This window comes from Zophobas morio, unplaced genomic scaffold (genome assembly GCF_036711695.1).
Source record: "Zophobas morio isolate AGI-343-1 ecotype UQ-CSIRO unplaced genomic scaffold, CSIRO_AGI_Zmor_V1 ptg000029l, whole genome shotgun sequence".
In the NCBI taxonomy this organism is placed as follows: domain Eukaryota; kingdom Metazoa; phylum Arthropoda; class Insecta; order Coleoptera; family Tenebrionidae; genus Zophobas; species Zophobas morio.
The window spans coordinates 2,131,251-2,147,234 of NW_026972134.1; the positions used below are offsets into that span (position 1 = coordinate 2,131,251).

Sequence of the window (15,984 nt, forward strand, 5' to 3'; positions counted from 1 at the left end):
ACTGCAAAGGTGGAGAAGTGAACTTGTATTTACAACACAAAAATATGGAGGGAAGAATTTTATTAAATTTTTATCAGCTTTTTGTGAAATGTACACAATTCTCTAGTTCGCAACAGCTTAACTAAAGTGAGTGGGTTTCAACGTCCAAATTATTACTCGGTGTGGTACAAATTTAAATGCAAATAAAATCCAAAATCCAAACCTGGCCGTGTTCTTCTGAAATTTGTACTCCCGAAGTTATTAATCAGATTAAATGAATTAAAACTGCAAACCAACTAAAATTTAGTGACACTACACTATAACCACAAAAAGATGAAAGTCTCCATGATGTTAAATCCAATAAATCAAGATTACATCGTGAATCGATTTACCAATCACATAAATGAAACACAAAATTAGCATACAATCTCTTTCCTTCTTTGAATGCGTGTCAATAATTAGGATAAATATGTCCAGACAGGTCTTTATCAAGCAGTTCATCTTTCATGTACTTTCTTTAAAAAAAATAAATATAGATGAACATAGTTAATAATTTTTCAAAACGTTTCAGTGTTTTAAATCTTAAATACGGTATATTATTTCTTAACGTTAATTATGCAATATAATAAATGGATGTGATCAAATTGTTGCTGGAGATGATTATCCAAATTTTGGTTAGTGTTTTACCATGCACACTATAGTTCTAATACACATACAAAATTTTAACAACAATCGGTCGTATAGTTTCGGAGATTATTGGAGTTTTAACTCCTTTTTCTACCGCCCACGTTTTTTGGTTTTCTAATAGAGCTATTAGCTCACGCAAATGACGTCACAGCAGTTCGTTAATAGCGGAAAGGCGTTCTTTAATAGATCTGGTGTAATTTAGATCGGTAAGATTGGTAGCAATGACGAGAAATGTCAGGTGAATGTCAGTGGCAAATCTAAACTTAAAATTTCCCACGTTTCCGGACGCGTAACTTCTTCGCAAGACATTTTAACCAATTTTAAATTACAAAAACTCGAATTGATTCGAATTACAATTGTTGTTGTGAAAATTCGAACCTCAAATATTTCGTGGTTAGTGTCAGACCAACTCATCACCAACCACGACAAAAGTCCCCAGATTAAAAAAAATGCAAATTTCAATTAAATTTTGGGAAAAAACGTGTGCGGTAGAAAAAATAGTATAAATAACTCGTTCATAAGGCCATTGAGGCACTCATCCTTTATATAACTCGCGGCTTCGCCGCTCGTTCTATAAACTTGGATTCGTGCCTCAATATTTGCCTTATGAAACTCGTTCTTTAATATACTATTCTTTTCGTATACGACGCGTGCCAGAATAGGATGTCGAGTTCGAGCTGCGAGCTAACGTTTTTCCGTACCTACACCGACACCAGTCTAAACTGAGTCTGAACATAGACATGTAACGCCGCGCTATAGAAAGAGAGAGAGATAAACTGGTGTGAATGTGTAGGTAAGCGAAGACAAACACGTCGGAAATCATCAATGTAGCTAAGCGAAGAAAACATGTTTGCTGTTTCGTTGCGCAATCGAACCGCACATATCCCGCTTGCCCGGCAGGTGTCTTGACCACTAGGCTACAGAGCGGCTGATCTTTATTTCGCTTACCGAGCTATTACTGTGGCGGTACAAATGTAATCATGACGCGCTGGATGGCCAGGACTCAGTATCAGGTGATAATCACTGAATTTAATTTTCACTTATTCCATAAATAAAATTAACGAAAACGTAAGTAGTAAAACGGCTAAGTAAATAAGAACGGAAATTAACAGCAAAGTGCAACGAAGCAACGTTTTCTATTTTCAAATAAAGGACGTGCAGCCTGTAACTGCAATGAATTCCCATCCCGTACGAGCCGTACCGAGTTTGGCTTTGCCTAGCCCGACGACCATCCGCTGTCTAGTAATCATAAAAAGAATATTATGTCCTAACCTCCCTTTTACATCAGAGTTTGCTTTTTATTCTTTTACTGTTGTGTATATACATTTTTTTTCATGATACCATTATTCCATAATATGTGCCAATACTGCAATGGAATATGCAAACAAGTGGACATTTACTATGACAGATGGTTCTGCATATTTTCGTGCTTAAAAGATGCATACAGAGAGATGTTATAGTCACACTGTATGGTGAACAGAAACATGATGATTTCTGTTTGTTTTATATTGACGTTTCAATGGTCGCCCATTAATTGGAGTAATCTGTAGGGCGATATTTCATTAATAATAATAATAGTAATAATAATTATTGTGACAATGGATAGTAGTGAAAGTGAACCACCAGAAACTGAGAAAAGTCACAGCAAATTTAAGTAAGTAGTGTTGATTTTTTTTGTAGATACATATCTGCAAATACTTTGATTAGAGAATTTGATAATAAGCTTTCTAATATAGAAATTAACAAATAATATCCTTTATATGAGTACCTAAAAATAAACTATTTAATAAACTATTTAATAAAATGTGTTCGTTTCACTGTTCCAACGACTAAATTAGGTACAACAACTGATGCCGTTTTCACACGCTTTGTAGTAACACTTAAGAACTGATATTTTTATCGCCCATTTTAGTCACATGATAGGAATAAAGATACCGAAGACGATAACGCTATGACTGAACAGTAATTTGTATTTTAAATCGAATAAGTTATAAATACTGTTCTAGCATTTGTAAATATTTACTTATTACTTCAATTGGCAAATTAATTACACATTGTACTCTTAGATCATATAATAAACTAGCTGACCCGGCCACGCGTTGCTGTGGCTAAAGTTTTTGTTATATTACATTATAGTAAACAATCTAAGAGGAACAATAAGAGAACATCAGTCACGGAGTCCACTATGCTTTTTCACACAGATGGTATTTGTAAAAAAATATGGTGATCTCCTTATTTGACTTTCTACTACTATAACCCTTTAGTACAATGAAATTATTTACGAACAAAGACGAAAATGTTGATGTTGGTATACAAATTCACTGGATTGAGATTTGAAGGGGAAGTACGTTGAACACAATTAATTAAAATGTTCTTACACTTGATATTAAGCAGAAATCAATAGGTACAAAATAAAAATTTATCAGATTTATTATTTCCATTTAATTTTATAACAAATATAAGTATATTACAGTATAATACAGTAAATAACATGTGACGCTTAAACTCATGAATGAGGTAGGCAAGGCAGACAGTCTTAAAGTTTTAAACATTAATATCTATTTTTTTGAATTATAAATACTTTCAATTTCAATTTAATTTAACACCAATCGGTGCACAATGTTTTTGGTTAACCTGTCTTTAGCTAACACAAATAGATTCGACGGTTTCCCAACACGTGAACACGCAACATATAGTTGCCCATGAGAAAAACATGGATTTTCCAAATCTAAACCACAAATGGACATTGTTTGACCTTGAGATTTATTTATAGACATGGCGAAAGCTAAACGAATTGGAAACTGTAGCCTTTTGAAGGGTATGGTAGAATCTGATGGTATCATCGGAATACGTGGCAGCAGGACCACTTTTCCTTTAAACTTCCCAGCCAAAATGGTTGCTTCAAGAATGTTTCCGGTGATCTTTTTGATGACCAAACGCGTACCGTTACATAATTGAGGTGGATTCAAATTACGGAGGAGAATAATAGGGGAACCAATCTTTAATCGAAGATTATGTGGTGGCATTCCAGGGATATCTAATGAATTTAAAAATTCAATCGGAAAATTTACACTTTCATTTTCATCAACAACAGTATCGATTGATTTAAAAGACATCAGATCACCTGGTAACAACTGTTGTATCTGGAAGTTAATTTCGTCAACATCAACGTTTTTGGCTGCCAAAATCGCCCGTTGACTAAGCCATTCATGATTCAAATAATTATTCTGTATATCCGGGAAAATACTCTGAATCAATTCATTTTTATCCTGAACAACAGTGCAAAAATTGTCTGGTAGTTTAATGCATTGCGTATTTGGTTGCAGTTCTATTTTACCGTTCCCAATATCTAGTAGTTGTTCGGAAAATATTTGTGCTGATGGATCATTTTGCAATTGTACTCGCATATTTATGGTCAATCGAAGTGTTTCAACACTTCGCCATAAGAATGGTTGTTTCAAACATGCATTAATCTCATCCGCGAAAGTAGAGCGAGGTATAACCGGTAAGGTCTGCCGGAAGTCACCAGACAAAAGTAAGATAGCACCACCGAAAAGTTTATTATTGCTGTTTAAATCTTGCATAGTTCTGTTTAATGCTTCAAGTGAATATTTGTGTGCCATTGTGCACTCATCCCAAATTATTATAGAACTCTTCCGCAACACTGCAGCTATTCCACTATTCTTTTTGATGTTACACATTGCATCTGGTTTATTATGAACGTCCAATGGCAGCTTGAATGTTGAATGTGCTGTTCGCCCACCATCCAGTAAAGTAGCCGCAATGCCTGACGATGCTACTGCTAATGCGATTTTTTGTTGCGACCGTATTTTGGCAAGAATTAACGATATTAAAAATGTCTTACCGGTTCCACCGGGTGCATCCAAGAAAAAAAAACCGCCTTGTTCAGCAGCAACAGCCAGCATAATCCGATCATAAATAATTTTTTGTTCTGCTGTCAGTAATGGTTCACTGTTCATGATAATTGTTGCTAAACTTCCATGGTCATATTGATTTTCTCGTTGTAAATCGGTATTGACTAAGTCGGTGGCTGGACGATTAGGTGATGGCATACCATAATGATTAAGTGGTAAATTTGAAATAAGAACACATAAATCCTCGATCAAGACCAATGCTTCATTGTACATCTCTGGTGTATAATCTATGTTTTGGCATTGATTTGTTTGTCTAATTCGGTGCAAGATGTCTTCTGTCATACAATTTTTATATTTTTCCCACAAAGTTTGTGCTTGCGAGGGATAACATGTCGTCAAAATAATTGCAAACAACTGACGAATGTTATTCGGTGTTGATGTCAACGCAGCATCAGCAAGCGTTAAGTCCCAATGGTTATCGTCTTCTAGCAATTGCAGTTCACGACATGCATCCTGGTATGTATTGAATACTCGACCATTAACTGTTCGTAAAAATTCAAAAGACGTTGGTCCGGGAACATTCACCAATAACAAACGTAAATAGAAGCACTCACGTTGCTTTGGATGTACCGTGTAAAGTCTCCCCAATGTCTTAGCTTTGAATATGCCTGTAATGGAAGGATGTGGTTTTCCTTGTTTCCGTGGCTCCCATTTTTTACTGGATTTGTTCCATGTGAAATAACGTGGAACATCACCAAACACCAATGTCTTCGCGAATTGGCCAAAAACATCAGGTTTTTGACACAATGTAAAAAATTCAGTTAGAGTCGTTTTCGGAGCTTCGAACGCTCTTTGGAGAACATTTTCTTCAGTGAAGTATACACGTTGACCGTTTTAAAGATGTATTGCCAGATGTTGGACAGCAGGATCGCTTTCGTGGATGGGAAAGCTGAGAATATGCCAAATAGCTTCATTGCTGCTAATGTACCTGCCCATTTGGTATCGTGCTATTTCGTCATTTTTATTTATGTTTTGTACTTCAAATATGGCCAAATCACTGCCTTTGTTTACATATTTACAAATATACTTAATTGATTTAACAGAACTGCAAAGCTCAACATTGATATGAGCTTTGTAAGTTTTTGAAAGTAGTGGTGAGTATGGTACCACCCACTGATTATCAAACTCAACTTGATTTGGAAAGTTCGGCAGTCGCATTGTAAATGTGTGGCCACCATTCTCAGTACTTCTGCGGCGATACATTGGATAACCATCAATATCCGTGATCGTGTCATTCGTATGCGGCTTTGGGAATTTTTTTTTTACATTTTCCATTTTCCATGCACGGTGACGTCATGTTGAAAGCACCGCATGGCCCATGGATCATGTGTTTGGTTACAATATCAAATAATTCTTGATCAATTAATGGGTCTGGAATTTCGGCTGAAATTATTTGATCGATTTCTTCAGGACGGATTCTATCTTTAAGCCAAACCAAAATGTGGGCATGAGGCAAACCTCGCTTTTGCCACTCTATCGTATACAGCCAACAACGTGTGATACCAAAAATTGAATATTTAACAATAAAATCAATTAAGGATTTCAATTTTTGTTTAAACACACGTGCAGTTAAATCATGACGATGAATGGCTTGTTGTCCTGGCAATAGTAAAGTTTGTATCTCTTCCCAATTCGGATTACATGTGAATGTAATAAATAAATCCGGTCGGCCGTAATGACGTACGTAAGTCATCGCATCTTGTATGTATTCCTGCATGTTCCGTGGACTGCCGATGTAGCTTGAAGGTAAAATGAAAGCATTACCGATGTCATTGGGATTTAAATTTCCATCGATGTTTCCAGCAACAGCATCTCGTAAGTGAATATATTCTTCCGATCGTAGTTTTGCCTGGTTGAATCGAAGGAATCGCAAGCGTTCGCTTTCGACCTTAGCATACATATCAACAATGTATTGATGGAACAGCTGACGATATCGAAGGATATAATTGTCTTGATGTTGCCTAACCATTATTCGGTGTGCGTAGTAGTTCATTGAGCTAACTTTATTATTTCTGTAATCACCTAAAAAAATAAAAAATAAAATGCAATACGAAATTAAAATCTATACATTCAGTAAGAAAGTAAATAGATAATTGTCAAATTTACCGGTATTTGGATCATACTGTTTGATATTAAGGTGATATTCATCTTGTCCTTGCCAAAATATCAATGGATATTGTAGTGCGTCATATGAACGGTGTAGATCCGAAATCGTACTGACAGTGTTGTCTCGCCGTGTAATTTTTATAGATCTTTTGTCAACTGGATCACCAACCATGATAACAGCAACCTCATCAACAGTTGGAGCGTTGAATCTACCAGCATGTTCACCTAATGGTACTTTGTCGGCTTTTATGACGATTTGATAATTGTCATTTTGCAGTCGTGGCGAAACTCTTTTGATCAATTGAATTAGTTGATTGTGATCTTCTAAAAAATTTTCCAATAATATCACACTTGCTCTTTCCTCTGCTTGTTCAATAAAATTATACAGGCACCGAGTCGTCACGCGCTCTTCACAATCGCCCATAAAATAAATTTGAAGAAATTTCGGATTCTTATCAGGCATTGGCATCAGTGATCCGATTTTATGGTACACCTGGCCTTGAATTTTGAATGTAGTTTCAAAATTACGTCCATCGGATGCACGATCGCAAATTTTAGTTGCCCCAAATGACGTCATTTGGAAGCAAGAATTAAATTTGCGTATCTTACGCAAAAATAATTTGGAATCATCTGAATTGCCAGTAAGAAGGGATAATAAAGGCTCCGGCGGAGCGGGTAGAGGTGACAGCACAACTTTTCCTGATGCGCAGCACATGCCGGCTGCTTCATTCCGAAAATTCAATGCCTGACAATATTGACATACTTTATCCATTCCACCGATAGCAATTTTTGAATGCGCTGAGTAGTTAATATCTGGTGCATATTCAAAGGCAAGCCGAACGAATGATGCACGTGTTAATGAGCGGCTGATCCGTTGCCTTTGTCGATCTAGTACTCGTACTGTAGCTATGTTTCGTTCTCGTGCCGCTCTTGTTCTCGTAATATTCTGTTGCCGACGTTCGTCACGCTGTTCTTGAGATTCTTGTGCACGACTTTCTGCAGTCCTGATTCTTTCAGCTGCATTTCTTGTTTCGATTTGTTCTGGTAATTGCTGAGCTCTTTCAACACGTTTGCGTCGTGACCCTTTGCTGCTCGCGTTGTTGAGGTTAGATTTTTTCGGTGGCATTTGACTGACAATAATAATTTAATCGTTTAAATATTAGAAACCCAGTCGAAAGGTATCGACATCTGTTAGAATCATTTGGAGTTAACAGATAATTGTGACTGTCAAATAATAGCAGACAAATAATTAGCAATAAATTAAAATTGCGACTATAATTTGAGATTTAAACTATCCTATCTCTCAAGTTGGATCGAACTGCACATGGTGTGCGAATTTTATTATAATCGGTTAAGTGGTTTAGGAGTCCATTGAGGACCAACATTGTGACACGAGATTTATATATATTAAGATAGATACCAATACTTAAACTGAAAGCTGTGACTAGACATGAAACTATCTGTTGTCGTTTTCTACGTCAAGGGAAGTAGTATAATGCTATCCTTGTGTGATCACCACATCTTCATCTTTGTTATATGCATTTCATCTGTATATGTCTATTTCACTTACATCCTTGTACCGCACCAGCGCAACAAATCGCTTTTGACAGATGTTTCTTCTAACCTCTCTTTCGAGTTGTTGTACAAAAAACAATTTTAGAATTTAGAACAAAGATCCTATTTTAAGTGATGTAGTCATAAAGGATCACAATTGCTGCCCAATAATTTACTATTCCTTTCGTTATCTACTGTGAATTATTTATAAAATCAAGCTGTCAACATCTGTCGTACGAAGTTAGTTCAGACATACTTTCTAAAATTTAGGCGCGCAAAATTCAAATAGTGATCAGGCAAGGATAGCTTCATTGTAATCCCTCCATGCACAAGAGAGATGTGTGACAGGAGGATGTCGTCACAGGCTCTCCTAAGGAAAGAACACGGCATGGTGGTATCTATTTATTATATGATCTAAGATTGTACTTTATTTTTTTTTTATACAATATTATTATTATAATTATTTATTATTATAATTAATTATGATATTTCTATACGATAAATAAATAAAAAAAGTATATTTTATAATGAACAACAATTGACAATACATGGATATTTACTTTTATTAACCCAACCATCATCATCAAACATCATTTTGTCAAAAAATACAACTGCAACGTATTTATGTTTTTATTAATTTTTAAGAGAAAATTAATGACTTCGCTGTGTATACGTATTTAATTTATATAAATTGACAACGCAGAGTTAAAACTCCATCCGCGGGTCCCTGGGTCGACCCACTCTTTTTTTATCTGTTTAATAAAAATCGACAGAGCCCGGACAGACAGCAAACAGATAGATGGAAATGAGAGACCTATTTTTTCATACTCTATGGCTCATAAAACGTCCAGAAAACATGAACGTAGCCAGTCACCGGATGAATTCAATTACAACACTTTCTTAGCTTATGTACGGATAGTAACAATTTAAGAACTTTTTAGTTTTTTTAGTGTTGGACTTTTATCGTTGCCACTATTATCACTAGTTCTAAGACCTTGTCATTCTTGGTGTAATAATTACATACTGCTGACTATGTCACAATTTACGGAGGCCGTTTCAGAAGCAGAATACATGAACAGTATTATAGTCATTGATTGATCGCAGACGTATACAGGGTGTCTCAGAAATAAGTATATTAATTTTAATCAGTTATAGAGCTCATCAAACTCTACAACTTTTTTTAATAGAGTTTTGTCAGGAACTTTTTAATTATCAAGTTAAAAATTGTTAAAGTTTTGTCCCAATTAAGGTTACCCGCCCATGGATCCTCAGTCACCCATGGACACTAATAATTATTATAATTAATAACTTATGGTCAAAAACAGTTACTAGGATACGTATTTTTCTAGTCTTGTCAACGTGACAAACATTTAGAGAGAAATTGAAAATGCTGCTCCCTAATAGCGTACGGAATTTCATCGGCCCAAATGTGGGTGTTGATTATACCTTCCCTCGTGAATCCGACCTCATCACTTAACGGTACAGAGATACAAAATTTACTTGTTCGTTTATTTTTCTGTTAACCCACTCACAAAAGTTTTGCCTACGTGGTAAGTCTGTTAGTTTCAATAACTGAACTTTCTGGTCCTGAAAGGGGTACATTTGTTCTCTGAGTATCCTCCAAATACTACTCTCCGATACATCACACTAGACAGTGATGCGTGCTAGTGCCCGGTCGAGCTTCGACACTCTTCAAAACAGCCTCTTCAATATTAGCAATTCTATTACTACGTAACTTACCCCGATCCTGAGGTGCAGGTTTAAAAAATCCGTACTCTCGAAGATGCTGTAACGTTCTTAAAACTGCGCATATTTGGCAGACGACGATTTGGGAGGCTTTCTGAAAAAATTCTTTGGGCGCGAGTGCCGTTTCCCGGAGCTTCACCGTACGTTAAAACGATATCGGTGCATTCCAGATTTGAAAGCAAAGCCATTTCAACACATTTCGTCTCTAAATTAGAAATCTGTGCCAAACAAACTTTAAAGAGACAACGTTTAATAACATACACTTGACATAAAAATGATTGTCAGTGTCAAAACGGTTGCTAGGGTACCTTCTTCATTGTTGTAGTGTTGCTATTATTTAAGTTATTATTTAAGGTGAACATAGACGGTTCGTGAATATATGGGTGGGAAAATTCGAAATTCCACTTGAGTTTTCGAGAAAATGCTAGATAAAAAAGTTGTTCCGTTTCACGAGTTCTGCTACTGGTTAAAATTAATGTACTTATTTCTGAGACACCCTGTATATTTAACAATAAATCCAAATAAGTAACTGCTGGCGTTATGCTATCTCATGTGGCTTTATTAATTATTATTGTTACATTGTTACAAATTAATCAAAAGTTTGGAGTAACCTTATATTGTACGCTTATTAATTTTTATTGTACCGTTGGTAGTATTACGTTTCAATTAACCATCGTATTTCCACCAACGTAAAACGTCGGGCATAATTTGCTGTTTCGGTGGAACAAGTTTCCACCCACAGTGTTTATATTCCTGAGATTTTTCCCACGCAACACTGAAAGATTGCTCCCGGAGGACGAGACTTTACAATTATTACTCTTTCAGCGTTGGCGAGAGAAAAATTTTAAGTAGAAGTGTTATCCGAATTTTAGGCGCAGTGGCCGTACGCATGATAAACTCTTTTATAAAAACGTTTACTTTGTCTTTTTGGTGTCAGAGAGTTTTTCAGTAGAATATCACACGCTGAAACAAAATTGCGCTTTGAATACATAAGTAAGTAGTTTTTTTTTTCTGAAATTCTCTGTTGCAGTAATCTAAATCAATAAATAATTTAAACCGTAAAATGCTGGATATGTTTCATTGTACTTCAAGAGCGAGGGAAGTTCTGGCTAAAGAACCTTCGAGCAATTTTTATTAAATGCTGTGAACGCCAAAATGTGTATTTTTTTAGAAAGTGCCAGTGATGAAATTGATTTAAGAATTTTATATTTCGTTTATAAACTCAAAATTATTCTTAAGTATGTTATATGTAATTGTTACCCAATTTGCGGCGTAAATTAATTTTGTTTGATCATAACCGCAACTTCATAAAGAAGTATATTAAATATGGTGTTTATTGAAATTTTTTTGTTTTCTAACGTGTGAGGAGGTTGTCTAATAAGAGCGTATATTCAGTGTAATAAAAACAGATGTAAGTATAAAACTAAGTCGGTACAAAAAATGGTACAACTTGAAGAAATTCCGAGAAAACACAATTCTTATATATCATATGTCGGTAAATCTTGAATTATCTATTACCGGGTGTTGTAAATTCCATAATATTTTAAGCAGATATCTGGTGTTGTAAGAGGTAGGAGTCTATCATACTACCCCTTAGTCGGTACTCTTCATTTTTGCACAGAGTTTTGGAATAAATTTCAACCAAGACGGTCGCAGTTTTTTATTAGTTATCTAGTCCTCGGATAATCATCCCAAGGCATCAAGTATTCTAAACACTGGGATTATATAATTGTAGAAAATATTTTCTTTCCAAATTTTCAGATTCTTGTATTTTCTCATGTTAATTTTTTGTTGAGCGAAGTATGTAGTAAATCAGTTTTTTGAGATCAAACTTTGATTTTTTGAAGTTTACATACTTAACGAACTTAATGTTTTTATTCGTCAGTAATAAGTTTCTTCTTACATTCCGCTTTCTGTTTAAAGTAACAGCGAATAAGTTTCAGTGAAAAGTTTCAAGAGCATATCGAAGGATTGTTTTGAAGTCTTTATCTGTACTTTGAGAAGTTAACGGGATCGATTAACGCACACTTCCGAATTTCTCTTCAAGTTTATCACTTCTTGGTTAATATTATAACTCTACCTAACATGTTATAATTAGGGAAATGTTTTGTCACTTGACACGTTAAATATTAGTCTGATATCTTTATGACTGTAATCAATGCGCCGAATTGTTGGAATTCCACACTGGTTGGGGTAGTCTAATAACACTAGTTTACAAGGTTTTATATCCAAAGACAAAAATAGTTGAATCTAAAGGATTTGGGTTCGGGAAATTCAAATCTGAAAGCAGAAAAAATCCATCACGTCAGGTTTTTGAGATATTTATATAAACATACCCCGGATTTTTTTTCTTTTATACAACTCTTATAACTTTTTTATTTTTAAATATGTATGAACATATAGTTTTTTAAGCAAATTTGTATCATTTTAAAAGACCATTTAGGTAAATAAATAACATGAATGTCAATTTTTCAAGCTACTAGATTGTCATCAATGTGTTATTTACAATTTTTCAAGTATTGATTTTAGAATAATTGGTTGCTTTTGACTTATCTAAGGGAAGTGATAATAAAAATGTGAGGTTGACCTCACAAAGATCTTTTAAAATGATACAAATTAGCTCAAAGAAATACAGGTTTATCTATAAGAATAAAGTTACAGGGGTTGTATCAAATAAAAGCAACACCCAGTATATATTATAAACATTATGACTGAAAATTAAAAATGGTTAACACTGTCGTTCTTTTATTGACAGTACTGTCAGTTTCCCTTATAATAGACCAACAGTAACACATTTTCGTCCCAAAAACCTTTATACCTTCATTTTAAGCATATTTGAACAGGTCTTCCCGCTTTAGGTACTATATTCGTCACCGAGAGGACAACAAGGAAAACATTCCTCATCGACACCGGCGCCGATCTGTGTGTGTTCCCCCATACTCTGCTACCAAAACCGCGTACCAAGTCCACATATGAACTTTCCCCGGCAAACGACACTGTCACCACGACGTACGGAACCATCACGTTGTCGTTGAATTTGGGCTTACGGCGCGAGTTTACGTGTTGCGGACGTGGTGAAGCCCATTATCGGAGCCGACTTCCTGGCACACTATGGACTCCTAGTAGACATAAGAAATCAGCGACTGCACCATCAAATTACTCAACTCACTTCCACGGGAGAGGTGACTGAGTGTGCGATCCCGTCCGTCAAAAGCATCGCTGAATGTTTACCATTCCACGAACTCCTCCAATGGTTTCCCGATGTCACACGTCCAGACGGAACTCCTAAGGCGGTAAAACATTCCACTCGCCACCACATCGTAACCACGCCGGGCCCTCCCATTGGGCAAAGTCCTTGAAGACTAGCGCCCGACAGACCCCAGGCAGCAAGAAAAGAATTCGACGTCATGGTCCAAGCTAGGAATCGCGTGTCCTTTCCAAAGTTCATGGTCTTCACCGCTACACATGGTGCCCAAGAAGGGCTGGAGGACATGCGGGGATTACCGTGCTATCAACGCGAGAACCTGCCCCGCCAGGTAGCCGGTGAGGCACATTCAAGAATTTGCGCAATCCTTACACGGTAAAATCATATTTTCAAGGAGTTCCGAAGACTGCCATTACCACCCCATTCGGCTTGTTTGAATTTCAATTTATGACGTTCGGCTTACGAAACGCAGTGCAGACGTCCCAGCGATTCATGGACGAGGTGCTGCAGGGTCTCGATTTTTGTTACGCATACATTGACGCATCACCAGACGAACACCTCCAGCACTTGGAAACTGTGTTTCAGCGTTTGAGACAGTATGGCGCCGTTATCGATCCTATGAAATGCCAGCCAGATGTCAAATTCTTGGGATACCTCGTTTCCGGCGCAAGTACACGCCCACTTCCAGAAAAGGTCGAGGCAATCCGAAGCTTCCCGCAGCCAAATACAGTAAAAAAGTTGCGCAGGTTGAATTTTTTTAGGAAATTTCTACCTAAGGCGGCAGAGACCCAAGCACCATTGAACGACCTCCTCCAGGGCAACGTCAAAGGAAGAGCTTTGGGCAACTGGACACTAGCAACGGTGGCCGCATTCGAGGCGTGCAAAGAGAGCCTCGCCGGAGCCACATTATTATCACATCCCGAGCCGACTATTTTTTCGGACGCGTCAGATTTGGCTATAGGAGAAGTCGTCCACAGAAGGACAATGGTCACTGGCAACCGAGTCAAACTACGGGGCTTATGATCGAGAACTGCTAACCGTTTATCTCCTGGTCAAACATTTTAGGCACATGGTGGAGGCACGGTCTTCCATCTATACAGGCCACAAGCCGATCACGTACGCCTTTCAGACCCTAGACACCTGGACTTCATCAGTCAATTCACAACTGACATTCGCCACATTGCAGGGACCGCAGATACTCTTTCCCGTATCGAGGCCCTGGAGACCTCGATCGATTTCCAGGCTCTGGCAGCAGCACAACAGCAGGATGACGAACTCGAAAGATTTCGGACGAGGAATACAGGCCTTCAGCTCAAACTGGTACGAATCCCAGGCTGCGACGTATCGGTACTCTGCGATGTCTCCACGCGAACAGCGCGTCCTTTCGTCACCAAGTCGTTTCGCCGAGTTGCATTCGAGTCGATCCACCGTCTATCTCATCCAGGCGTTGAAGGCACCGTAAAACTGGTGACGCAATATTACGTCTGGCCATCAGTAAAAGCAGATCGTAGAGAGTGGGCTCGCAACTGCGTAGAGTGCCAGCGTTTGAAGGTCTCAGGCCACGTCTCTTCGTCCGTCGGTACGTTCTCGCCACCATCAGCGCGGTTTGAGCACTTGCACTTAGATATAGTAATTGTGCCACGCTCAGAGGTTTGTCGTTATTGGCTTACCATGGTAGATCAGTACACCCGCTAGCCAAAAGCCGTACCAATTAGCAATCAGGAAGCAACAACCGTGACACGAGCCTTCTACGAAGCATGGATCGCACGATTCGGCATCCCGCTATGAGTAACCACCAACCAAGGTAGACAATTCGAGTCGTACCTATTTAAACAACTATGTTTATTAGGAACCACTCATTTGAGAACTACAGCCTACCACCCTTCAGCCAACGGAATTGTTGAACGCCTACACCGACAGCTAAAACCGGCAATCATGTGCCACCACAATAAACTCTGGACTGAACCCTATCCACCGTCATGCTCGGCATTCGAGCAGCATGGAAAGAAGACTTCTAGGGTTCTTCCGTCGAACTCGTATATGGCCAACCTCTCCTCCTGCCCGATGAATTCCTAGGCATCTCACGCGACGAAAACAGCCAGTCAACAGTCATGGAACGCGACATGGAACAAAGAAGACCTTCCTTTTCAATGATCTCGCTACCTCCGAACAAGTTTTTGTACGCCACGACTGTCCCAAGCAGCCGCTTCAACAACCACACAACGGTCCGTACAGAGTCGTACGGCGATTGGTGAAAACATTCGTCGTCAATATAAAAGGTCGCGATGATACCGTTTCCATAGATCGGCTCAAACGCGCGTATGTACTCAATGACGATACGCCCACGTCATGGTTTGGCCGCGACACTACGAGGACGACGCCCACAACTGACGAACCAGCACCCTTCGCAGATCAATCGCGCGACGACGACGAGGTGCCAGATTCCACAACAACGAGGACCACTAGGTCAGAAAGACGGGTGCGCTTCCTTGAGCGCCTACAAAGCGGTTTTTCCCGAAAAACACTAGCAGGGGGTACTGTAGGAACAACCGATCCCCCAAAAACACGTGATCTACCTGAATGCAGTTATAATTTATGTAAATCTCTGACAAATGTAAATACGTCCTATCTTTCGTCTACCTCCCGTATGGTCCTACTTTGTCTAGTTTCGAGAATTTTCTAAACTCTTTCTTTACCTACTTTCACCTCTCCAAAACCTAACCTACTTGTTGACAGTTCAAGCACCCTTCTTTCTTCTTCCTCGAGTTCTAA

The 15,984-nt window shown here is 38.0% G+C and overlaps 3 protein-coding genes across 3 annotated transcripts; 1 reads left to right on the top strand and 2 right to left on the bottom strand.

The window, feature by feature from the left end:
- Positions 1-3,260: 3,260 nt before the first annotated feature.
- On the bottom strand, positions 3,261-5,779 carry LOC135137741 (ATP-dependent DNA helicase pif1-like). The gene is made up of 4 exons (XM_064067470.1): positions 5,709-5,779; positions 5,451-5,646; positions 5,156-5,309; positions 3,261-5,083 (listed from the first exon to the last, which is right to left on the bottom strand). Exons 1-4 carry the CDS (start codon positions 5,777-5,779, stop codon positions 3,261-3,263), a joined length of 2,244 nt encoding a protein of 747 aa, XP_063923540.1.
- Positions 5,780-5,832: 53 nt separating this feature from the next.
- LOC135137742 (uncharacterized) lies at positions 5,833-7,833 on the bottom strand. The gene is made up of 3 exons (XM_064067471.1): positions 6,708-7,833; positions 6,165-6,623; positions 5,833-6,023 (listed from the first exon to the last, which is right to left on the bottom strand). The coding sequence occupies exons 1-3, from the start codon at positions 7,831-7,833 to the stop codon at positions 5,833-5,835; spliced, it is 1,776 nt and encodes a 591-aa protein (XP_063923541.1).
- Positions 7,834-13,414: 5,581 nt separating this feature from the next.
- Positions 13,415-15,984, top strand: LOC135137743 (uncharacterized). The gene is made up of 7 exons (XM_064067472.1): positions 13,415-13,550; positions 13,607-14,214; positions 14,278-14,862; positions 14,928-15,000; positions 15,062-15,231; positions 15,311-15,751; positions 15,949-15,984. Exons 1-7 carry the CDS (start codon positions 13,415-13,417, stop codon positions 15,982-15,984), a joined length of 2,049 nt encoding a protein of 682 aa, XP_063923542.1.